General features: G+C 48.0%; 1 protein-coding gene across 17 annotated transcripts in view; it reads left to right on the forward strand.

Annotated features, from left to right (window-relative positions):
- The window catches only part of ADAMTS17 (ADAM metallopeptidase with thrombospondin type 1 motif 17), a 361173-nt gene that overhangs the window by 157825 nt on the left and 177200 nt on the right, over positions 1-26148 (forward strand). For all 17 annotated transcript variants that reach the window (XR_008618598.1, XR_008618599.1, XR_008618602.1 and 14 more), the window contains exon 9: positions 24923-25063. Coding sequence is in view for 12 of the 17 variants with exons in the window: in XM_055088178.1 (XP_054944153.1) it covers positions 24923-25063 (141 nt within the window). In the remaining 5 variants the exon portion in view is untranslated. The remainder of the gene's footprint in view (positions 1-24922; positions 25064-26148) is intronic.

The raw sequence follows: 26148 nt of genomic DNA on the forward strand, positions 1-26148 counted from the left end.
CGTGCCCTGAAGTAACAAGTGGGATCCCTGGTATCCCCCAATAAAGATACCCATCAAAAGCTAGATCCAGTCACTCCGGATGTTTCCGGCTAGAACGTGACGCTGTGCAAATGAGTTCAGGGCAGTGGACGTGGGAAAGATGTCCTCTTGAAGTGTGCCTGGGAACACGCTCGCCTGGGGTGCGGCATGGAACACAGACAGAGTCTGATTCCTGGGGATCGTGGCTTATGGGCAGAGGGTGGGCAGGTGTCTGGGGAGCGGAGGAAAAGGGAGGGGACAGACGTTCTGGGGGAAATGTTCTCATAACTGGAGTCAACACAATTCAAACTGAAAGGAATTGTCTAAATCCCAGAACAGGAAGTAAGGAAAGCCATTATCTAGATTTGTGAAGAGGGGAAGTATTTGTCTGTGATCTATGTTAAGAATGAGCTGCCTGGTACGGTACAGGGGGACGCAGTGTGCACATGGGCAGGATGTGAGCAGGTAGGTAGCCCCCGAGGACGGCCGGGCAGCCTGCCGAGTCCTCTGCCTGGGCGCGTAACCCGGCGGGCACAGCACAGACATCAGATGGGCTGGCCTTATAAGGAAGGTGCAGCGGAGAGAGGATTTCTGCAAATGTCATAACCGGTTAGAAATCCCAGGAGGAGGGCAAAGGTGTTTTTGTTCTAGTTTGGAATTAGGGCAGTTGTGTTCATGTATGGGTCAACTTTCTCGCAGAGCAGAAAGGGTGGACCCTTCCAGCCCAGGAGGTCTACAGGAAGGGCTGCTTCTAGGGCAAGCAAGTCCCACACTGGGTTTTCAGACGGACTCCTCCCTGGCTCTCTGGGTCTTACCCTCCATCCCTACTCAGCTCCTACGGCCTCCTGCAGGCTCCCCTCCCAGACAGAAGCTTAATTGGTGGTGCCAGTGGTGTTTAGGGCTCTTGGGTTTCACGCGGAGGTGCTTGGAGTAATTTCTGAGTGCCATTTCCTAGGTGTATGAGCATCCCTGGCTCGGCTGCCTTATCCACATTCCAGAGTTGTATCAAACACCCAGGCCTCGTTTACTTTCCTTATTATTTTTAAAAATGTGCTGCTGAAAATTGTAAGGTCTTTAACATTAATTTACAAGCCACCCTCCTTCTCAAGTCTTGGATGAGCTAGAATGACTTGTGACTTCTGGAGGATTGCAGGGTGGCCACAGTGGAGCCTGCACCTGGCACAGCATCTCTTAGCCCTGCTCCATGTTGCCCTGAGTGAGTCCTTCCTAACAGCTATGCCTTTCCTTTTTCTCCTCCTTTCTCCACCCCCAGCCCCGACCCCAGACAAATAAAAGCAGAATTTCCTTCTGGTCCCTCCCAGATGAATGATTTTGAATGGGAGGTGCAGTGTACAGAACAGCAGGGAACTTTGTCACTGGTGGCCCTGTTTAAATGACTTCTCTGCCTTAGGGAGCGATTTCTCATTGCCCAGCATTAAGAAGAGTTGCAGGGAAATTATCGTGATTTCCTTTGGAGTCTTACCCCTGACTCGGATTGAATGTGAGGAGAGAACACTTCCTCCATTTGACTGGAAAGCCCAGAGCCACTGTTCCACAGTCTTCCCAAATCTGCCCAGGCCAGGCCTGGGAGGGAAGACAAACAAAGGGAAAACCATTAAAAGCTCTTCAGCAAGCAGACAGATGTGTTCCCACCTGCATTCTGAGTGGCCAGTCCGAGCAGCTATTGGCTGGATGTTATCGCCATGATGGGAAATCCAGCTGGATCAGGGATGTCTGCTGCTCCCAGAGTTTTGTTACTGTGATAGGAAAGGTTACACAAGCTGTGTGGATGTTTGTCTCTACCCCAGGAATTCTTTGCCCTTAATTATTGGTGGATTTCGTTACCTGAAATGATGTCGTTCAAGATGGTGTTTGAGGAGATGGCGGGGCGGGAGCGGGGAGGGGGGATGAGGGGGTGTGTGAATTGAGTTTGGCTGAAGAACCAAATTTTGAAATCCCCTCAGAACTTCTTTACATTACAGACTATTCCAGGAATTAGACGAGATCCAATTTTCTCGTTAGATTACCAGAGCTTCTGGCAGCTCCTCTTAAGTGGCTTTTCTCCTGGTTCTCAGAGCTGGAAGGGATGTCCAAAGTCATCTCAGCCTCATTTTGCAGACGGCCTCCCTTTCCTGTGGCGTGGTGCCTTTTATACAACTGAACTGATCTCGTGCTGAGGCCAAGCCCTCCCCATGTGGCTATTCTGGTAACTGGATTTACTCACCCTTACTGGGAAAAACAGTTTTTGCTTACGTGACGGGTTTTGTAAGTACTGTGGGAAGTGGCAGAGGTGTGATAGGATGCAAATTTCTCCACAGATGGAGTGCTCTGTTATAGATGGAATGTTTGTGTCCCCCAAAATTCATATGTTGAAATCTAATCCCCTCAACAATCTAATCCCCAGAGTGTTGGTACGTGGAGGTGGGGCCTTTGAGCAGTAATTAGCTCAAGAGGGTGGAGCCCTCATGAATGGGATCAGTGCCCTTGTAAGAAGAGGCTGGAGAGCTAACTAGCTCTCTTTCGGCCATGTGAGGAAACAATGAGAAAGCAGCCTCTGCAACCCAGGAAAGGGCCTTCACTAGAACCCCACTGTGCTGGCACCTTGATCTTGGACTTCCAGACTCTACAACTGTGAGAAATAAATTTCTATTGTTGATAAGCCACCCAGTTTATGGTATTTTGTTGTGGCTTACACATGCCCACATTCTCCCAAGGTATTTGGTTTCATGCCTGAAATCCTTATTCATCCAGTGCCCACTGCTGATGGAAAATTCCAAAGACCTGAGGGCAGTTGCACATCTCTGAGTCCCTGGGAACTTTGCCACCAGCCCAGTCAATGGCACATTCTGGGAAAGAGCCCTCCTCTCCTAATCCATTTTTAGGCACAGAGGGCATGCTCCCACCTTGCCTGGAGGTGGTAGTTTTGCCAGATGATGGTGGTGGCAGACAGGACCAGCAGAGGGGCTTGAGGGGTCCGGGGGAGCCATGAAATCATGTACTTTGTTCCTGACATCAAAACAGAGGACAGGGGCCTGCATGAGGATCTGAGAATGGCCTCTCTTGGAGAAAACATAAATAAGTAGATGGATATAGAGAGGGAGGGAGGTTGTTAAGTTTCCCCAAGAGTCACCGGAAGCATGACAAAGGTATCATCTTGTTAACCACAGCCGCACTTCTGTGGTGTTGAAGAAGGGGCAGGTGTGAAGTGAGTCTGGTGATTCACTGACACTAATATCAGGAGCAAAGAGAGAATGAGAAGAAGATGGCTTGGTCAGCTCTGAACTGAGCTGGGACAAATCTTGGGGTTGCCAAAGTCCCCGGAGAGGCTGATGCTGGCACGGGGCTGGCAGCCGCTGGAGAAGCTGGGCCCCGTGACGTGGGGGCTGAAGTGTTACTTGGGCAGGGGGGTGAACCTGTGCCTACACCAGGGCCATGGTGTAGCTAGCTTATAACCAGGTAAGTTGTTAAAGAGAAGCGGGCAGAGAAACAGCAGTGGATCTCCAAGTCAAACTCACACCAAGGACCTGGTGGGTCCAATAGGACCCCTGCCACGGGACAGCTTCAGACACACTGAGGACCAAATGACAGGTGGCCTGCCGATAACCGCAAGGCACACGCAGGTTGGTTTCTGGTCAGAGGAGCCTTCCAGGCAGGAGCACGTGCTTACTGGGTAAATGACACCTAACAAACCTGTGGTTGGCCGCGTTGGTGGCTCTGTGGAAGGGGGAACACCGGGATTAACTAAGGGCCTGCGCATCTTTGTGGCCTGTGCTCTGCCATCACCAAGGAGGGGCAGAAACTGCTCCGACAGCAGGAGAGAGCTACCATGAAGAAGAAGGCGGTCGGCTTGCTGCTGGCTGCCTGGTCCATGTAGAGCTTGGCTTACTCAGCAGAGCAAGCTCCCAGAACCCCTCTCCTTTCCTGTTCCCCCCCTCCAGCCACCCCAGCCTGAACGGTTCTTACTGACTTGATGGTTATCACCTGGAACTCCCTCATCCCATGTCCCATTCAGAATCTGGCAAAGAGTGAGGCAGCCCCATGTGTGGAGCTGCACCAGGGACAGACTGGAAAAACAAACTCACTACAACTGCACCAGCACCTTGCTCTTCAGAGGGTAGTCCCAGGACTAGCAGCATCTTGTCACCTGGGAGCCTGTTAGAAATGCAGGGTCCGAGCCCAGCTGGGTGATTCCTGTGCACGTGATACTTTGAGAAGAATGGTTAAAGCATGGCGAAGCGGTAGCCCTTTCCTCCGGCCCCATCTTAGTGCAGTGCTCGCTTATAGCTATATATTGTACCTGTGTGTGTGCGCGTGTGTACACATATAAACATAGATTTGTATATATGGAGTTGAAGGGAAAAACCTTATTTTTTTTTTCATTTTTAAGATTTTGGTCTATGGGGGAGTTTTTAGAATAGCTTTCTTGCCGTGACTTTGGAATCATTTCTGTGGTCCCTTTTCACCCGTGCTTCATTTACCACCCATACAGTGCCAGCAGCCTTCTGACTAGTCTTCAGCGGGCTTCCAGAGCCGATGCTGTGTTTCCATTCAGCTTCCTCTATAGCTTGGAGAACAGCTTTGCTTGTGGTCATGGTTGGTGCAAACTACTTGTTAAAAGAGACCCCACTCTAATCTAAACATTTAACTTGATGTATCATAAAATCTGGTAAGTTTTTGGCTAAACTCCAGAAGGTCAAACTCATGGCTATCGACAGACCTGTTCGGGAACACACTGGTCAAGCAGAATTTGGTTTGCGTGTGAGATGGGGGGTTTCTGTGAAAAAGATGGAAGGAAATAACGGGACTGAAACACTGAACAAAAATGTCAGACACTCGTGAAAAGCCCCCAAAGCGGTCATCTTTAACATCCCCAAAGGGCAGCTGAGGTCCTTGGCCCAAGGCCTTGAAATCCTGGCATTCCTGTCTTGCCCCCCTCCAGTCTCCCTTTCAGTTTTTATTCTCAGTTTGGAGGCAGAAGCCGATGTGTGAGTGTCTGTGCTTTTCCTAAGGGCGACTTCTTCCCAGCCTCGCTGCCAGTGACCTGCATGTGCAGAGTCCATCCCAGGGTTGCCCCGTTGGTAGAATTACACAGCGGGCAAGTCAGCCTTTTGATTGTTTTTGTATCTAATATCAAAGACGTTGTTTTCTCTGTCCACATTTGCTGATACTACCCAAGGTCTGGAAGACAAGTGCAGCCCCCAAATGTTATGTGGAAACTTCTGGAATATGAGAGTTTAGAGTGAGCCCTGAAGTCCAGGACCCTGGTCACTTCTGGCTGCAACATGAAATTGAATCACTTGGGCCTAGAAGCCTGTCTGCCCTGGGGGCTTAAGCCTGGCGATTGCCTTGGCATTGGTCTTCAGAACTTCTTCTTCTCTGGTCCTTGTTGTGTATATAACAACTCCTGCATGGTGATTACAAAATTCATTTTCTTGTGAAAAATGACTCAGGAAAGAAAACTATGAGAGCTGGTTACCAAAGTGGAAAGAAAGTTAAAGAGCCCCCCAAAGTGATCCTACTTTCAAACTTGCAGATTTGCAGAGGGTTGTAAAGATACTCCTTTTGAAAGCCAAGGTCACATTGTGTTTTGAAGAGCCGGACCTGAGGGATGCTGGCTTTGGTAACTCAGTTGCCTTTATTGCTGGGCACACTCATCATGACTGGACTGCCCAGCGAGTCCCACCCTGTTTTCATGCACCCCTTTAGAGGTTGTACACTACACCTTGTACCAGTAGGAACTGAAGACCCAGATAACGGAGGAGGTGATGAGAGATCAACCAGGTGCTTCACATGATTTGGGCTCTCTAGGCCCAGACTGAGAGAGCTTGTTTGCAAATGAGAGCACCAACCGTGCTTGATAACCGTGGAGGAGCAATGAGGGAAAGCAGAGGGTGCTAAAGACTAAAATAGGCAAATGCTGTCATGCAAGAGGGAAATGAGACAAATGGCATACAGTTTAGACTTAGGATATTAATATTGTTTGTCGGAAGGATTCCAGATTAGCTTATCGAACAATTTGTGAGCGCTCAGAATTAAAAGAGGCAATCCTAGAAGTCAGTCGAGAATCTACTGACAGGTCATCCCCAACAGGTCATTTCACCAAGGTTTCTGCAAAACACTTAACACTTTTCATGGGAAATATGGGGGACTGTGGGCTGGATACTGCTGCAGTTATTTGAACTTGTAACTTGAACCTTACTCAAAGCATGATTATTAGTAGAGAAGAAAGTTCATAAAATTTGAGCTCTCTGGAAACACACAAGGTAGTGTTGATTTCCTCACTCTGGGGTATTTGCACAGAGCTATTTCCTTGCAGCCTGGGGGTTGAAGGAAAGATTCTTGGAGGATGAGGAGGGTTGAGCTGATGTCTGAACTCACATCAAACCCTCCTCTTGTTGATCCTGTGACCCCTGCACAACATAAAGGACAAAATAGACCGGGATCTGGGTAGTGCCCAGACCCCAAGGCAAAGCTGGCAGCACAGATACACCCCCATTGAACAGTAGTCCATTTCATAGGTTTATTATACAAGCTTGTTTTCCGTGTTTTACAGCCATTAGTTCATTCAGTCCTCCCCACCATCCGGTGGGGTAAGTACTGTCTTTCTCCCCGTTTTACAGGTAAGGAAACTGAGGCACAGAGAGGTTAAGCAACTCACCACAGCCCTAGAGCTTATAGGTGATGGAACCAGGATTATCATAATATAAAGCTATGGTGCATTTGGAAGTAGGATCATATGTAACAGGCTGTTGTGGAGCATGAAGTACAGGGCAGTCAGCCCCATAAAAGGGTCATGTTGAGAGTCCTCAGAGAGGAGGCAGAAGGTGGGGGAATGGGCACTGAGGGAGGGGTCTGCATTTGGAGGAGCTGCATCAGCATGAGACGGTGGAGGAGGGACGAGTCGGGCCGGGGGGAGCCAGGGACACAGCGGGACAGGATGCAGGTCCTTTGCAGGAAGTGACTGACAGGGGGCTTAGGGAGGCCTGGTCTGGTGGTGGATGGAGAGAAGGTGGTGACAGTCCAGAGAGGGAGGAGCTCTGCCGGAGAGCATGTACTCTGGCATCTGTGCAGCCAGCAGCTGTCAAGGGGCACATGGGAAATGCAGGGCCCATGCTGTCCCCTAGGGCGCAGGCCTCCAAGGTTCTGCCCAAATGTGCAGCCCAGGCCTGCAGCTTTGATGCAGGTCCTCAGGGAGTAAAGCCTGAAGGCAGCTTTGCTGCAGGTTAAGCAAATCACTTAATCTCCCTGTACCCCCAGCTTCCCCATCTGTATAATGGGCACACTGACTTTCCCTCCATCATAGCGCGGTTAGGAGGACTCAAGGAGCCAGTGCTGGCTTTGGTACTGGAATGAGCTGGTGTAGACTCCACTTTTCCCTGCTCCTCTCCTTTAAATGCAACTAAATACCTTGGAAATGATTCAACAGACAATATAACAAAAGGGCTATGAAAGCTGGAAAGAAGAAGCCAGGTTGGCTGGGGACCTTAGGACCTGAGGAACGACAGCATGGTGAGTTCCAGGGCTTTCTTTTTACCTCCCATGTACCCTGGACTTGGTACTTAGAGGTCTGCCACCTGGAACCATCAACAGATATAAACATAAACCCCAAGAACAACCTGCTTCTTGGCTGGTGGACTGGGAAAGGCAGAGCCCACCGAGACCTTGTGGGGAGCCCACTACACCCGTTCCATACACAGGATGTGTTGGGCTGGCAGACCTGCAGGCCACTGCAGCAGTGAACCCCAGCTCCTGTCCCACAGCCAGGACACAGCGGGCAACTGAATCTGCTGACTGCAGCAGCAGCAGCGAAGGCCTGTGCCTCCCTGCCCTTGTTCAGTGGCACAAGGAGACCCAGGCTCAGCAGCTTCTCCCTCCCATACGCCTCCCGGCACAAGGTGGCCTGGCAACACCAGGCAACCCATGAGAGTGCCTTCCGCCCCACAGATGTCACCAGTAGGGAATGAACAGGAGGCCTGATGGCATTCTTTTCAGGTGCCAATGGAACACTTACCAAGATAGCAATCACGCCAAACGTGGGCCGGGATGCAGAGGAACCAGGTCACTCATGCACTGCTGGTGGGGAAGTAAAATGGCATGGCCACTCTGGAAAACAGTTTTGCAGTTCCTTTAAAAACTAAGACCCACTGGTTGTGCTCCTGGGCATTTATCCCAGAGAAATAAAAACTTATTTTTACCCAGAGACTTGTACATGAATGTTTATAGAAGCTTTTGGTCATAACAGCCAAAAGCTTGAAACTACCCAAATATCTTTCAGTGGGTGAATAGTTAAACAAACTGATACATCCATATCATGGAATACTACTCTGCAATAAAAAATGAACAGATTATGGACACACACAGCCACCTGAATGAACTTCAAGGGAATGAGACTGAGTGAAAAAAGCCAGTCTCAAAAGGATGCATACTGCCTGATTCCATTTATATAACATTCATGATGTAACATAGAAATGGGGGACAGATTAGTGGTTGTTAGGGTTTGAAGGATGGGGCGGAGGGTGGGTATGGCCACAAAGGGGTAGTCTTGTGGTAATGCCACGACTTCTTGATTGTGGTTGTGATTATGGTTACAGGTAGCAGCAGGTGTGATAAAATTGCCTAGAACTACACACACACACACACATATACACACACAGTGCATATGTAACTGGTGAGATCTGAATAAGCACTATGGGTTGTACCAATGTTCACTCCCTGGTTTTGATATTGCAATGTAGTTATGCAAGGTGTTACCATTGGGGGAGGTTGGACAGGTGGTGCACAGAACCCCCCTGTATTTTTCTTTTCAGCTTCCTGTGCATCTATAATTATTTCAAAATTAAAAGTCTAATAAAATAAGAGAGAGAATGCTTTGAGGGTCTTCTAGAAATGCAGGTGTCCAGGCCACACTTCACACCAATTAAATCAGGATTTCTGCAGGTGGGACTCAAGCATCCAGATTTTTCTAAACTTCCTTAGGTGATTTGAACACACAGCCAAGTTTGAGGGCCTGTCCTCACTCACGTGAGCAGTTGTCGTCCTCCTGGTCATCGTTAACAGCTGCAGGAGCAGAGCCCTCCATCTCGCTGTGCGCTGTTTGAAGCACTTTGCATCCATCACCTCATTTCACCATCGATACTGACCGCTATTCTTTATTTACTGCCATTATTAGGTCTCCTTCCCTGTTGTGGACTAGCTACTGTCTGATGACTCTGGAAGCATAGAAAATGCAGAGCTTCCTCATCCTTAGGCAGCACACTCACCTCATTTTGAAAAGGAGCCTGAGCAGGTTCTGGTCTGGTGCCATCTCCATGACTCTTCCCCTGTAATGAAAGAGAAAAGGCACTTGGAGATTGGAGGGAAACGGTGGTGTTATTTGGGTGTGTTTCATGCTTCTCAAGAGCTCCCTCCTGTTTCAGAAGCGGGTTCGGATGAGTGGGCCTTGGGAAGCCTTCACTCGCTGTAGTCTGAGTTTTCACATTTGTCTTCCTCCCACCTGGAGAGGGTCCTTTTTGGTTTGGACACATCTGTGCTGATGGGTTATGGTGCCATATGGAACCATGGCCAATGGAGCAGGGGAGATGGGGAGCGAGAGAGCGTAGGCACTCAGCCCCGGCGACCTGACCAGCCATAGATATGGCTTGTTGAAAACGCTAGTGCATGTGACATTCACGGACACTTAGGGTGACACAGAAAGAAATCACAACGTGGAAGCAGAGAAAGTCCATACCTGTGTGGGTCTGTTTGCCTTTTTTTGACCTCATGGCCCAGGCAGCAGGGCCTGGAAGGTGAATCACAGGGCAGGCTGTTGTCTGGGGTTAGTCCTGTCATCCTGTTGGAGGACAGTACAGCCTTGTTCTAGGGAACACTTACCATAGCAGGTCAGCCTGTCACTGTTTCCACTGCCTTCAGCGCTTGTTCTCTCACCCCTGCCCTTGCTGTCTTCTTTCTAGTGCTCTAAAAAGAAAATCCTTGGCTGAGAAAAATATTTATATGCCTGTGACTTTGACAAGAATGAATCTGTTGGGGCTGGGGGGCGAGGAGGAGAAGGCAAGTATGTGAAATCTTGCCCCGGAGCATTGCCCTCCTCTGGGGGCACCAATCTCGTATACAGTGATTGTTACCCCGGAGCTGGAATCAGTGCTGATGTGAGTGCTGAGAGGGAGCTGGTGGTTTCACGAGGCTGAGAATCAAGGGGCAAAAGTGACCCAAGGGTGAAGTGACCCCCGAGGTCTCGAGTCTCCATCCTGCTTGGTGCACGTTCCGACCCCATCCCCTGCAGGTCCGCTGGCGCCCGGGCCTCAGTCTCCTTTTATGCATTAAGGATTGGAGTGTTAGTTCGTCTTTTCCTAAAGAATTAGTGTTCTTTTGAAGATCTCCAAATGGAGGAGGGATAAACCTGTGGTATTTGGCATACATGAGCCTTCTGCCACCTTCAGTGAAATCACCCTGACGTCTCACCTGGAGGAAAAGCCTTTGGTCGTGGGAATGGCCAAGACGAGGACAGGCAGCTGCACCTTTGACAGCTCACAGCTCAGACCAGCTAGACTCTGTTCTGTCAGCGTTGCCAAATTTGACACTAATCTCTTCTGTAAACACAAGTCGAAAGCAGACATTTAAATAAAGGCCAATATCAAGATTATTTTTTAAAAGGAACAGGATGACAGGGCACTTGGTACCCTTGCTATTTTGGCTTTTTTTTCACTCCAAAAGTGCAGTAGAGTTCCACCGGGGCTTGGTGGCCTGTGGCTGGAGGGGGGGAGTGGGGGAGGGGCCATTAGCTCCCCTGGTTGTGGCAGAGGAGATGCTGCAACAAGACGGCTTCTCCTCTGCTCCTTTCTGCCTGGGGCCACACATTCTGGAAGATATGGGGCTCTGGAACCACCCTTTATTGACACTGAGAGGCTTTTTGTCTGGGACACCTTTTCCTTTTACATCTCAGATGGGATTCTGTGGGGAGGGCCTCTTTTCCTGTTTTAATAACCCATTATCAACTACAAAGCTGCCGCTAGTAAAAATATCAATTATCGCTTATGCAATACTTCTGGCATTGCTTGAATCCACATTCCATCCTCTTAACATGATGGTTGCTCTGAGCCAGAATTCAGAGTGGGTTTGAGGACAAGTTGTGTACATAGTCATTTGGACAGCCAAAAGAATATATTTTTATCCTGTAAATTGAATGCCAGTTAAGCAGTAGTGATTACTGCAAGAAGCCATAATTTACACTAGAGGAAGTGAAGTTTTTTTTTTTAAGATAGAAAGTATTGCTTAAGAAGAGCCTCAAAAAAATAAAGGGCAAAACAAATAGCAGTTACAAAAACCCAAAGTCTCAATTTTGTGGAAATTTGAAAAACAAACCTTTGAGTAGAGAAACCGTGAGTCCATGTATTCAATAACCAGGGTACTTCACAGAGAGTCACACAAACTAGCATTTAATAATTTAGCAACAAGGTGGTTACTGTTCCCAAAATTTGTTCCTTAGAATATTTGCCGTCAGGGTAGAATTTGTAGATGAAACACTTGGGCCATGTACTTTGTGTGTGTCCAGAACCTACGGACAGTAATGCCCTTCCTGGCTTCGCCCCCAAATTAGGAATCTGGGCAGAAATAAAGAACAGCGTCAGGATTTTGACTTTGGCTAACCAGGAAGTGATTGTCCTTTTGCTTGGCTGAAAACGTGAATAGAAGTCCTACCATTTGTTATGAACTTGGACTTCTCCCTGAAATTTGTGGGTAGAAGGAGATAAGAGCAAAGGGGGACAAGAATGTGAGCTCAAATACTTGAACTCTGTCACATTATGAAGGGAGGGGGCTTGATCAGTGCTCAGAAGGCGGGCCTGGGTCGTGCATGCGTGAAGGCCCATCTCAGCTCGCAATAAGAAAGAGCTGGGCCCTGGCCCTTCCTGAGGATGGCCTGTTTCTAGAGGCAATGTTCTTAGCCCAGGGGGGACATTAGACACCCCTGGAAACCTCTGTAAAATACAGGTGCCCGTCCCCTCCTCCAGAAATCCTGATTTACTTGGTGTGTGGTGAGCCCCGGGTATTGGTGTTTCAAAGTTTGCCAGGTGACTCTCACCTGCAGCCAAGGTGGGGCGGTTACTAGTAAAACTGTCAGCAATGGCTCTCAGGTGTGCTCCTTGGACAGGCAGCTTCAGCATCTCTAGGGAACTTAATAGAAATGCGAATTCTCATCCTGCCCTTGACCCCCCTCCTTAGACCTACTGAATTAGAAACTCTGGGGCGGAACCCAGCCCTCTGAGTTTTCACAGGCCCACTTGGGGTTTCTAGCAGGCTCTGAAGTCTGAGAACCACTGGTCAACACTGTAGCAGCAGTTCTCAGACTTTAATGGACTTTAGAATCATCTGAGAGCTTTCAAAAATCCAGATACTCAGGATCATGCCTCGTACCAATGAAATCAGAACCTCCGGTGGTGAAAGCAGGCATCGGGGTTTCCTCTCCAGGAGATCTCACTGTGTGGCCATGTTTGAGAACCAGTGCTTTATAGGAATTGAGCGACGTCCCTCTTAGTCTTAAGATTCTAGAATTTGCCTTTGAAATTCTGTCCTGTCTCTCTAGTGTTAAGTTTCATTAGGCAGGACATAACCTGCCTTAGATCCAGGAAGGGATAACAGAGCCCCTTGTGTTCCGATGGAAGGGGTGGTTGCTTGCTTGTGATATTATTGCTCAGAGAAGGGCTCACGGGGCTCTGCCATGAGGTGAAGCTACCAGCTCTCCCTGCCACTTGCATGATAGGCACAGATACCATAGAGCCATGGGGTGAAGGCTTTTAAGAGGAATTCCCAGATACCACCCAACTGATTTGGTTTTGTTCAGTCTGTTCTATCAATTTACGAACACTCATCAGCACCTTCTTTGTGGCTGGTGCTAGACCAGGCTGCGGGGAGGTTCTGGGATGTTGAGGTGCAAAAAAGTCCCGGCCGTGTGCTTGGGAGGGATCCCTCTTAGCTGGGAAGGGCCGAGGCTGCTCAGAAAGAAAGTGACCTGCAATCTGGGCCTTACAGGAAGGAGAGGATTTTGGCCGGCAGGGAGAGTGGGAAGGGGTGTCCACACAGAGGCAGAGGGCAGGCAAAGGCACTGGCGTAGTGAGGTCCTGTCGGCATCATGCAAGCACCTGCTGTGGGTCTGGAGCCAGGGTCACTTGGGGCGACACCCCCTCAGCCTGCTGACCCATGGCGCGTGTTTCATGGCTGGGAGGTGGGGTGGAGTACACACCCTACCCCGTCACCCCACCACACCCCGCCCCACTTCCTGGTCAAAGAGGAAAAGGCAGAGTCCAAGTAATGAGGCCGTAAAGCCCCTCCTGATATGTGTGGTTTCAGGGAAGGAAGGGAGTGATGGTCATTAGGAGCAGGAAACAGCCTGTCCTTAGGGTTTCTGCTGTCTGGGACATCCTGTGCCCTTTGGTGTCCCTGAGGGGTCTTTGAAGTTTAAGAAGCTGCAGGTTCTCTCTGAGCAGCAGGTCCCCCCTGCAGTCAACTAATCCTCTCCTCTGCAATGCCTTTGAAGGGGTAGGAAGTGCTGGGGGCTGGTTTCCAACACCCATTAAAACACCAGCCCCTGGAAGAATTGGGGACAGAGATTGCCTCCAGGTGGGGGTGGTGGGAGGATGTAGGGGGGCCTAGGAAACTACTATGGGGGAGGGGGGACTCAGTTTTCAACTTATACCCCTTAGTCTCTGAATTTCTACCATACAGTTATTTTAGCTACTCCACACTAGGCCTTCTCCTATTGGCTGAGAAAAACCCTCCCTGAGAAATCAGGCAGTTGTTATTGTTTATGAGTGGAAAGCTTATTAAATCTACACTTCTAAGCAATCCAAGTTGCTAAGTCTAGGTGGAATTGAAAATAATCTTGTCTAGTTAAGAGATGTCAGTGGTTAAAAAGGAAACGAATACTCACTGTCCTTTTGTTTCTTTGGGGGGAAAAAGGTCAATATAAAACTAATGAATTTAGAGCATTTCTTTTAAGTAAATGCTTGTAAAAGATGGTCATTTTGAGGGCTGACTGTGAGGTTTTCCAAAACAAAACCAAATTTCATCCTGCGGTCTGTAGATGACCTTTGAATGATTCCAAATTTGCTGTCTTCTCAAGCCTCTAGACCCAGGTCCAGTCCCCATTCACAGGGTGGCTGGGTTGGACGAAGGCAGAACCTGTGAGGTGGACCAGAAATCTGATTTCAGACCGGAACACGGGAGACCCTTGGTTCCAGAAAGAACTTGCTGCAACTGGCTGTGTGGTGTTGGGTGGTCACCTCTCTCTGGGCTCCAGATTCCACTTAGATGCAGACAGAAGGGTTTCAAGAGCCCTTAAAGTCTCAACTTCTGTGGTTCTTTAGAGCCTGAGTCTCAACTAGAAAAGGAATTAATATCCTGAGCATCAATTTCCTGGCAATATGTTTTTAATGTGCAAAATTTTCAAGTACCAAAAAGGAGAGGCAGGGTGAATATTGCAGAGCACTTCGAGGTTCCCAACCCTGACCCCACACTCTGGGCATTATTCCCAGAACACACTGCGCCCACTCAGCATCTCATGGACCCAGGTACGTCTGTCTTCCTCTCCCACCCTCACCCTCCGAGCCTCAGGTGTAAATGGGAGGTGGGAGGTAGCACTGTTGCTAGTAATGTCTCAGAGTTGTGCTTTAGATAAAGGAACTGGGGGGCATCTAAGAAGATGGGGACCAAGTCTGAATCCCCTTCTTGAATGTCACAGGGGCTCCAGGTTGGTGCCTGGAGAACAGAGGTGTGATTCCTCCAAGCTGGGTCCAGGAAAAAGCTCTTGGCTGCTCCCCAGCACCTCTGCTCCCCGAAGCCATGTCCATACTCGGCAGGCCCCTCTCCTCTCCACACTGTCTTGCTGGAAGTCTCAGTGCCCTGAGAGCAGACCTTGAGCCCCTCCAGGTCTGAAGGCTCTCAAGCAGGCTCTCCGCTGCTAACCCTAAGAGGATATTCCATGCCGTCCACGGTCTCCTGAGGGCTCCTGCTGGCCCCCGACCTCTAAGACGGCCACTCCTGCAGGGGTTAGCAGGTTCCCATCCTTTGCCCTCCTTTGGGTCTGGGGGCAGATTTCATCCTCAAAGAGCCAGGCCATGCGTGGAGATTTGCAGTATAGACTGCCCAGGCTCAAGTTATGCTTGACTGTTTACCAGCTGTTTGACCTTGGGAGAGCTTCTCAACCTCTCTGCCTCAGTTCCCTCATCTGTGAAGTGGGGATGATAATAGTGAGTTGATGTAAGCAACATGCACTGCCTGGCATGCTGAAAACGCTATTTCTTTGCTCTCCAGGCACACCTCACGCCACCCCTGCAACTCTTGGGTATGAGGTCTCTGTTGTGTATCACATTTCCTTCCCCTGCTCTCTCAATATTTTTCCTGCTCTTAGTGTGCCTTTCAGCATCTGTGTTGAGAGGGACCCACCTTGGTCTGCACCTTAGATATGTGTCCTGTGGGCACACGAGTGCTCAGCGCTGTGCCTGGCACGTGACAGATAGCAGAGTCTGGATGAAGCAGAGTCTGGATGAACGAGGGCATGATTAGAAGGGATTAGGGTATCTGCTGCAGCCCTCCAAATCCTCTGAGGCTTCTGCAGCTCAGACCTCAGTGAGCAGCAGCCTTCAGCAGATGCATGAGTGTATGAATCCCCGCCCCTAAGATGCACATAGCCCGTGGTGGTGATACCAGCGTCATTTCTGCCCCTCTTTGCTCCATCTGCCACCACAATGCCCGACACACCTGCCATGATGGTCACTCCTCTGGATGGATATGCTGAGGCTGATGGTGTTAAAATGCAAAGTACTTTGGGGACTAGGAAAGGAATGTTCCTCTGAACCAGGGACTTCATGAGGAGGGCAGGAGCAGACAGGTAACCCCGTGCGCGGGACACAGTGGGGGAAGGGAAAGAGTCGCCACCCTCTGCCCTTCTCCACCTCACTGCAGAGCTCTGCTGTGTGGGCCCCAGAGGGACCAGGAGCTTTGACCTTGGCCTTCTGAAGCACTCCACAGGGGACAGCTACGGAGGATTCGTGGCAGCTATAGATTTCCCTGAAACTAAGAGATCACTCCCCATTTACACATCAGTTTTCTTTCCGTTGTGCACAGAACATTCCTTCTTGACATCTGGAGGGTAGTCTGTTAGCCCGAGATTCACTTCTTTGGAAGGTTTTAGACATCTTTCCATTTCCTGCCCTATTCAGTCTGGTGCCTGCAGCACCCTTAGACAAATTACACTTTGGGCTAAGAAGCAGAAAGCATATTCTTCTGACTCTCACCCAATTTCACAGTTTCCTTCAACAAACTAAGTGCTGTGATTCTGCGAGCCCTCTCTTTGGGCAGACTTTCCTCGGCAGAACCTTGGAAGCACATTGCACGAAGGGAAACACTTTGTACTCTTCAGCTCCCTTGCTGTGTTCTTGCTTGATAAGCCAGGCGTGTGGTCTTTTCAGAGAGCCAATCTGGAACCAAAATTCAGGGTTGGTCTCCCCAGCGCTGCAGATCACTGTTGGCAGACTGGCGAGGGGTGAGTGGAGCCACAAGCTCAGACCCACTTACGCCGCATCAGCCTGTGTCCTCAGAACCCTCCCCTTGCCTCACATGGGCCTCCATCTAGTGCAGCTGGGCCTAAAGGGAGGCCCACTGCAGACTTGAAGGAGACCAGGGGTCCCAGTGAATCATCGTGCAATTTGGGAGGGGGGCTGAGCCTTGTTGGTGTTGCTATAGCGTCTACATGGCTTCATAGCATCCTGGACTTCAGCAGGTCATGTCAGGCCCTTTCCCGGGAGCCCTTCTGCACTCCAGGCCCAGAGCAGGCCACAGAAGGGATGACGGCTGTGGGGCCAGGATGACATTCACCATGTCAGTGGTTAATTTTAGAAGAGCTTAGTGCTTTCGTGAAGTCTTCTTCCGAAATAAAAGTGTTTCCTCAATAGATTATCTTCCTTTAAAGAGCTAAGGAGAGCCTCACAGAACTTTTTAGCAATAGGAATATCTCGTTTGTTTTGCCTTACTACAACCCACGGTTCACTTTTTCAGTTAGTGAAGGCACATGATCTTATGCCATTCTTTGACGAAATTCATTTGAAGCTGAGAATGTCCCAGATTTATAAAGGCACATAAGAGGCCTCTGTGCGAAGGCATTTGAGACTCCCTCTCTTCAGATATCATGGTCTGAAGCAATGTAGGCTGACGTTCTTTCATTTTCTTGGATGTTCTATAAAGCCTTTGTAGATCTCTAGTTTCTTCCCTTCTAATCCATCACACCACAGCCCTGTGCTTTGGAGGGCTGAGCACAGATGGCACCATTAGTACAACCATTTTGGAGGAAAAATAGGCATGAGGTCATACAAAGAGTCAGTATGAGACAACATGTCTCCCTCCTGTAAATGCCCATGGCTTTCAGCTTCTGATGTCTACACCTGGCACTGAGTCTTCTCCAGTTGTGTCATCAGGTTGTCTTATTTCTCTAAGTATCTGTAAGCCTGTAAGTAATTTGTGGGCCTGGGTATACTCCTGTACCGATGTGATGACATCCACAGCTCCTAGCACAATGGTGGTACTCAGGTTAGTTGAATCAGATTCTTGTCTCTCCCTGTATAGTTCAGTGTGGTAGCAATTAGCCACATGTGGGCCTTTAAATTTATCTCAATTAAAATTTAATAAAATCAGAGTTTCAGTTCTTCAGTCATCTGGCACATTCCAAATGCTCCATGGCCACATGTGGCCAGTGGCTGCCGTATTGGATAGTCACACAGGGACTGTTGCATCATCACAGAAGGTTACACTGGACAATGCTGGTCAGCACTTGCTGACTTGTCTGTGATCACTGCCAGACTGTGGGCTTCCTATAGGCAGGGCAGCTTGTGCCCCTCACTGTTGTGTACTTGGTGCCCTGAAAGTGCTGGTACAAGATAGGGCCCACCCAGCTCTTATTGGAAGAATGAATAGCCACTCTGCCTTACCATTGTGCTCAGTCTTCTAGATCAGAATCACAAAATGATTCCGTTTTGAACTGGAAAACCCCTTGAACCCCTGGTTCAAGCCCCTTACTTCCCAGCTAGGAGGACAGGCCTAGGGACTTTGGAGCTTTGCCTCAGCTCCCCAGAATAATCGGGGCAGGTCTTTAACATCAACCATAGCCTCTGTCTTTTTGGACCATCGCTCTGTCCACTTTGTCAGACTTTCTTTAGTGTTTCCTTTGAAATGCTAACAAGGAAGCCCACTTAAAATGATTATTTAGAGGAAAGTGTCCTTAAGCTGACCAAGTTAACCTAGCTGTAAGCAATCTGGAACAGATGTATCCAGTGTGCAAATATTGGTAGCATTTCCATTAGTTTTGGGAACAGGATAAAGGTTCCCATGTTCTAACTAATATTTTGCATTGTTTTTGAAGTCCATCAAACTTCATAAGGCAAGGAATGAGATATAAATCTTGAAAGGGAAGAGGCAAAGCAGTCGTTATCTGCATTTTGTAAGAGAATCATCTGGCAAACTGTTGGAGCCAGTGAGTGTTCATCAGGGTGCAAATCACAAGACATACAGGGATCCATGGGTTTTTTTTATACACAATCAGTAATCAGTTACAGCAGAATAAAAAGCAGACCTTGTTCACAACTTCAGCCAAAGACGTGAAATACCCAGGAATAATGCTGATTTAAAAAAAAAAAAAATAGGAAGACCTTGATGATGTAAACTACAAAACTTTGCCAAAGGGCATTCAAGAAAGCCTGAAAAAATGATAAGGTGCCCTAATGTCCCAGGATGGCAAAACTCAAAACTTCAGTGATGCCAGTTCTCCCTAAATTAATCCATTTAATCAGTACAATCCTAAACTAAAAGGACTTGACAAACCAAAATCATATGGAAGAGTAAAGTTCTCTAAAAAGACTAAGGAAAGGAGGGAAGGAGAATTGGCTTATTCCTTCCACTCGGTCTCCTTGCCTTGACAGAGGCAGAGTTTTTTCTTAACACCCTACAGCCTTTTCACCTGAATCAGTATTGTCCCCTCTGAAATAGTCACTCACCTTGGGAGGGTATATCCTTATTTCATCAATGTAGCCATCATTCTAAACTGCTTTGGAATTTCTACCTGGAAACAGCTTCAGACACTCCCTCGCCCCCTTCTATAGACTACTTTCCCAAGCAAAAATCAACATGGCTTTATGGATTTCTTCTTTTTAGTAAAATTTGCAAACGTCATTTGACTTCAAGTCTATGGAAGTAACAACACACGTTTGCGTGCATTGGCTCTGGATGGGCTCATGGAATGCTCTGAGCAGTGGGGGCATCATAGGAAGAGGCTGGGAGCCTCCCGAGGAGGTGCTGCTTGTTTGTTTGCGTGCTCATGTTGAGGGCCATCCCCTCATGCCAATGATGAATGCCAGTGAGGCAGTGGGGGGAAGAGCGCCAAAGGTAGCTTCTGTTCTGTGTGCTAGTGGGCTGTTATGTAGACCTAGATGCTCGTGTGCTGCTTTCACTTCACAGCCATTAACTGAGCCCTACCGTGTGCCCAGCCTGCTCTGAGAGCCGGTGGAGCAGAGGAGGGCGAGACCGTCTCACTGTGTCGGGACCACCTTTGTCACGTCGGAGCAGGACCACAGCTGCAGGGGCTGGTGAGCCCATAGGAGCTATTTGGGCCAGGAGACAGCTTTTCACTGAGATGACCCAGCTGTAGCCCCAGGGCCTGCATCCCTCAGGCCTTCACCCACCCTAGGCTGTGGTATGCACAGGGAGCTGAGCAGGAGTGTGGCCTGCTGCTGGGAGACAAAGAGAAACAGGGAGCTATGCCACAGGCCACCACCATCACCCTCTTCCTGTGAAGCCAACACATGGTGTAGACTGGTGGTTGTCTGTGATTGTCCTCACAGTTGTCCTGGATGGGGTGACCGCCTGCCAAGAGCAGTTGGGCTGCTAAGGCTTCCATGAAGCCTCTGTTCAGGGGTCCAAGCCAGGCCTTTTCAAATACAGTGCTCTACTTCTACGTGAAAAGGGGGATTTCATACCATCCTCCCGAGGGTGCACGGCCACAGGCACGCATGCACGCACCCATGCTCATTGACCAGAGTAGGGGATAGAATTGCCCATGCTTTGTTTTCTTTTTCTTTTTTCTCTCTTTTTCTACCTCTCATCCCAGTTAGTTGAATTTTTGTTAAATTAAAAGTTTAAGGCCCATGTGAAGTGGATCTCGTGTGTGTGTGTGTGTGTGTGTATGCATATATTTATACAGAAACACATGCAATCCCAAGCAAGACCTCTTTGAGGGAAGGCCAGACCTGACATCAAAATCCCATCTACATAAACCTGAAAACATGAGTGTTGTGTGTGTGTGTGTGTGTATGCATATTATTTATACAGAAACACATGCAATCCCAAGCAAGACCTCTTTGAGGGAAGGCCAGACCTGACATCAAAATCCCATCTACATAAACCTGAAAACATGAGTGTTTTTGTGATTTCAGTACTTTGGTTAGCTAAGAGAGATATCTACTATATACTGTAATGTGCCTTATCCATTTTCACCTACTATGATGTTATCCATTATAGCAAAATGCACTGAACACCAACACTATATTGGTTGTTATTTACCCAGTAGTGATTCAGAATTCCATGGTGTTTTAAGATTATTTGTATTACGATGGTCCTGTATGTGGTGGAGGTGGAGGCCCTAGATCTACTCTGGTAGTTGCAGTGTTCCTGAGTCCCTACAAGCTGGTGAGCTCAGTTTCCTGTATAAAAATAAAAGCAAAAACTTCTCCGAGGTGAGAGAATGTTGATGCTATGTTCCCTATAAACAGGGTTATTGATCATCATGACAATTAACCCTATTATTCAACCTGTATAAATGAGTGTAGCCTGGTACCCCTGGTGACTTTTGACCCTTGTAGATAAAGTTTCTGTGTAGCTACAGTTTGAGGGCACTGTCTGGTTCTTGGCAAAGAGGTAGTGGCAGTAGAGAATTTCCCTTCTAGCGTAATGCTGGGGTGTTAATTATTATTTAATTAATTAACAGTAATGAATACAAACCTGCCTGTCATCTCCTAGAAACTGTCATGGGCCATTCCTGTTATTACAGAGTCAGTAAACATTTGTTGAAAAGGGACTAGCAGGCAGTATGCCCCCAGGGCGACTGAAGCAGGACTCGGGCCAGCCCTGACCCCTCCACTGGAGAGGGTCCCCTCATGGGAGCCGTTTCCTGGGTCTTTCATTCCACCCCAAGCACTCGTTTTACAAACACAGCCAAGAGTACTTTGAGGTGAGGCAGACCTGGCTCACAAATCTGACATCAAAACACCAAAGTGTCCAAGAGACATACAGACAGGCTCTGAGCCAGGTATAACTGAAGCATCCAAAATGGCACAGGTACCAGGCCCAGAACACCTAGTATCCCCCAGGCCTTCCAGGGTTTGGAGTGAAGCTAGTACAGGGGGGGGCATTGCCTTTCAGAATTCCCACATGGTATATATTGGATTTCCTGAAGCAATTTCAGAGCAATGTGTTCTTTTGTTTTAAGATAAAATCTACTCAAGGCCATTAAGTTATTATTGTGTCTGATAAATCTGGACCACATGTGACATGAGGCCTGTCTGTGTCCTTAATCTCAGTCACTTACTGTGTGTGCTTAATGCTACATGTTTTTGTTAAATATAATGTTACCACAGACATAAACCTAAAATAACATGAATTTTTTCAGTCAAGTGATCTTTAATTTAAACTAAAAATAGCCTAAACCGTAGTTTATGTAGACCTCAAATATCAAGACTCCCACCCCAATGCGAGTTCAGCAAACTGTAAATTTATGAGGCACTTGGTTAGCATTTGAACATTTTAAACCAGATCAAGCACAATCTGTATTAGAGACAAGCTCCAGAAAACCCAAGAGTTGCACTCCTGGCTGATCCTGCTGACTGGAGCATTCCTTAGGGAAGTCCTTCTCTAGGGCCTGGCAGAATGAACCGTTAACACAACACCCTGCAGGCATAGGGGTGTCGAAGGCGCAGTCAGCGTTTCTCAGCACTTTTGTAAACATAGTTTTGTCTCCGGAGAGACCAGGTTCTCTGGCCAGCAGAGTCTGGAATGTGGGCGAAAGAACCTCTTTGATTTTACAAGCAGCTTGATCACCGGAGAAAAGTTGGAAGCATGTCACAAGTGAAACATTCCTCCATGTGTGGCGAGGCCATTCTGCCAGGGCTTGGATCTCCTCTGATGTGGTTTCCCAAACAACAGGGAGCATCTGGTGGCTGCTCAGGACGTCCCAGCTCAGGACGGTGGGAGAGGGTTTATGATCGTGTGTTGATTCTCCCTGGGATTGGATTCTCCAGGGTCGGCAATGATGCAGTTTGACCTGCTCCACATGCTGTGCTTATACTATGTCCTTAGAGATGGAGGTTGGAGCTACTTTTCTCACGAGACATTGTATTTCTGTAACCTCTACACGTACAGCAGAGTTCCCTGAAAGCCATCAACATTTTCAGATCTACCCATTTGAAAACCCTATCACAACTCTTTTTTATAGATATCAAGTCAAACCCTAAATCAAATTTAAGCTGACTTTTAATATCCTTTGCTACATGTAGTTGAAAAACCAGTCAGTTCCTGTGTTTCCTAAAACAAAGAGATAGATAGAGGTATAGGTATAGATATAGATATAGGTATAGATGTAGCTATAGATACAGATACAGGTACAGGTACAGATAAAGATATAGATATCAAGCAGGAAAAAAAATAAAAACCCGAGTAATGACATTGAAAAATTATTCTTATTGGTCAGATGTATCTGATAATTTCTTGGTTCTCTACTTAACCCTAATTGGATGGATTCTTGACATCTAGGCAGGAGAGCAAGACTGCATCTACCCAGAGATGGTTTTCATTGTTCTGTTGAGCAAGCTGCTGCCGCCCTAGATACCATGCATGAGGATCCTCCGATTTTTTGATGTTTACTGCTGCATTTAATAGTCCATTTGATAAATATTTACAGAGTGCTTGCTCTGCGCCAGTCACTGGTGGACAGGCTGGGATGGAAAGCTGCCCTGAGGGCACCTGGTGGGGTGGAAGAGCCTGTGGGAAATCCCAGGAGCGGGCATTTTTCAGGGAGAGGTTTGGCAGGAGAGGCCTGGACTGAGGGAAAGGTGGCGCCAACATGTAGGCGGCACTGCAGAAGCTTTCCTTTTTGACAAGATAGCAGGATAGTTGTTGGTCAGCTGACCCATTAACCAAAAAATTGGTTCAAATGGGGAAATGTAAAGAAATTATACTTATGTTCTTAAACATTTTGTCGTTTTGTTTTAACTTAAGCCATGAAAACGTTCATTTTTTTCACCGGTTTTGTGGTGGGAGTGAAAGCCTTTTCTTTGAGGGAAGCCGATTGGGCTTCCATAACCTTCACAGAAACCACAACTCTAATGTGATGACTTTAAATTCAGTTTCCTTCTTTTCCTTTTTTCTTTTTTCGTTTTTTCTTTTTTAGATTCAGTAGAATTTGAAAGACCCATGGAAGCAGTCTGGGGGCAGATTTTTGTGATTTTTTCCTCATCTTTTACAGTTGTCTGCCCACACCCAACTTGGCAGCCTCTTGTAGCTAGTAGCTAAATTAGTTTTCATGAAAACAACTTAACTTTTATTCTCATATTTCGTTGGTTAACACAACATTTAGCCACATGTATTGATTGAAGTAACAGAACTACTGACATAAATAGGTTTGAGTATAAATACTGTTGACCCTTGGTAAGCATACCCTCAACTATGGGAACAGACACATGTGGGTGACCAGAGGGGGCCCTGCCTGCCTGGAGCAGGAGCTCGGGTGCCAGGCCGTGTTGTTCCGGGGATGGGGGTGGCATCAGCTAATCCAGCTCCACGTGGGGGTGGCCAAGGGAGCCTCTCTGTATAGGAGCATGGAGTGGCCTGGGAGTGTGCAGAGCAAGAACACAGAGGAATTGATGAAAGATGGTCAGAGACGTATGAGGAAAACTGGGAAAATATGGCTGCAGGGAAGCATTTAGAACCTCTTTTCATAATTACCTCTGTTTGTGTCTGTCTGCTCTCCCATGCTGACTTGAGGTCAGGGATGGCTTATTGTACACCATTGTATCTTCTCCTTCTAGTCCATTCCCAGCACTCAAGAAACCTCTCATAAATATGTTTGAATGAATGAAAGTGTGTGTGTTTTCCACGGGGCTGTTGGCAAAGAGTGAGCAATCCTTATGCACAGTGAGTCTCTCCCCTTGAAGTCACGGGTCAGCAGACTGTGGGCCACCTGATCATGTGTGTTCTGTGTCTCGGCTTTACCCCACTGACAGCATGTGCGTGAACTGAGATCATTGTTCAGCTCACATTGCATGTCAGCCTCCCTCGTCTAAGCCAGCATCCTGGTGTCTTCCAGGTACAACTGGGTGGGAAGGTGACAGGTATGATCTTGGTGGACCCAGCTATAGTGATATGAAAGAAAAGCCATAATTGTTAATGAGTTTTCATAAGTCAAAGTCTTAGTTGGTTCCCACTACACGTTAGCATAGTGACTTCTCTGCAGGCAGTGAAACACTAGATCATTAATGCTAGGATATGTTAATGTGGAAAAGCAAGTCCAATCATCAGAACTATAATATTGCAGTTAATGTAATTGGTTCATTCATTTATTATTCATTTGTTTTGTGAATGCTGTCTGTTACATGATCAATCAGTCTCCATTCACTGGGTAAGCAAGTCATCACCCTCTCTATTTCTCTGTAAGCTTGTGACTCCTGGTCTGCTCTGTGAGAGTGGCAGAGAACCAGGTGTCACCTGTGCCACCTTTTGTGTTTAAGATGTGATTTAGGTTAGCATAGTGTGCTAGAACCTGGATGAGGAGATGAGAAGCCTGTAATGAGTGTCCTCTCCCCTCCTTTCCCTTGGGCAGCTTGGGAATGAACCACGATGACGACCACTCCTCCTGCGCTGGCAGGTCCCACATCATGTCGGGAGAGTGGGTGAAAGGCCGGAACCCCAGCGACCTCTCCTGGTCCTCCTGCAGTCGAGATGACCTTGAAAACTTCCTCAAGTAAGTCCTTGAATTGTTCTGTACAATCAATAGAAAGTACTACAATACTTCCTAAAGACACGGTAGTTGGAGTCTCAGCCAGTGTGAGCAGAAGTGAATCTCTTAGAATTCTCAGCTGGTCAAGCTTCCTCCCAAGTGTGCATCTGGTATGACACCGGGCACCCAGCTGGTGATCATAAATTTTATCGATGGAAATGTCAATGCAGTGACTGTATCTTGACAAGATTTCATTTCACTTCTCTGCATTATTTTGACTGTGGGTGGGCACCACCCTAGTGACACACTTTGGCTACTGTAGAACACGGCATTTCCACAACACTCAGGCTGCTTCCCTGGACAGGAGTCCATCTGCTGGGAGGAGGGCTTGCTCACCTTCCTCACGTGTGGGACTGGGATGAGTTTATCTCATAGCCACTTTCTTTCCAGAATGTGTCTGCATCACTCCATTCTCAGACTTCCATGGAAGAATTGGCCATCTGATGTCAGAACTTTGTCAAACAGAGCCTGTGCTCATATACAGTGTGGATCCCTTAGTGTCAGGACCTCAGGGCTGAACTTACAGGTTTGACAGGCAGACCCTGCTTGTTTCACCACTTAATTGCGTCATCTCTACACCCCATGGTGACTGAAGGGGTCAGTGAGTCTCTCCTACACACAGAGCTTTATAGTCTAATAACACAGTGCAGTGCCCGGTGAACTCAGGGAGGAGGACCAAAGGCATCACTCTGGCTTCATCTTGGGTCTTCTTTCATGAGGTTTCCTGTGGTTGGGAAACTAAGTGGCACGCAGGGCTTAAAAATGGGCTCATTAGGGACTTCCCTGGTGGTCCAGTGGGTAAGACTGCACATTCCCAATGCAGGGGGCCCAGGTTCAATCCAGGGTTGGGGAATTAGATCCCACATGCATGCCGCAACTAAAGATCCTGCATGCTGCAACTAAATGTGCCACAGCGAAGATCCCACGTGCTGCAACTAAGACCTGGTGTGCCAATAAATAAATAAATAAAAATAATAATTTTTTGGGCTTCCCTGGTGGCGCAGTGGTTGCGCGTCCGCCTGCCGATGCAGGGGAACCGGGTTCGCGCC

This window comes from Physeter macrocephalus, chromosome 11 (genome assembly GCF_002837175.3).
Source record: "Physeter macrocephalus isolate SW-GA chromosome 11, ASM283717v5, whole genome shotgun sequence".
NCBI classification, from domain to species: Eukaryota; Metazoa; Chordata; class Mammalia; order Artiodactyla; family Physeteridae; genus Physeter; species Physeter macrocephalus.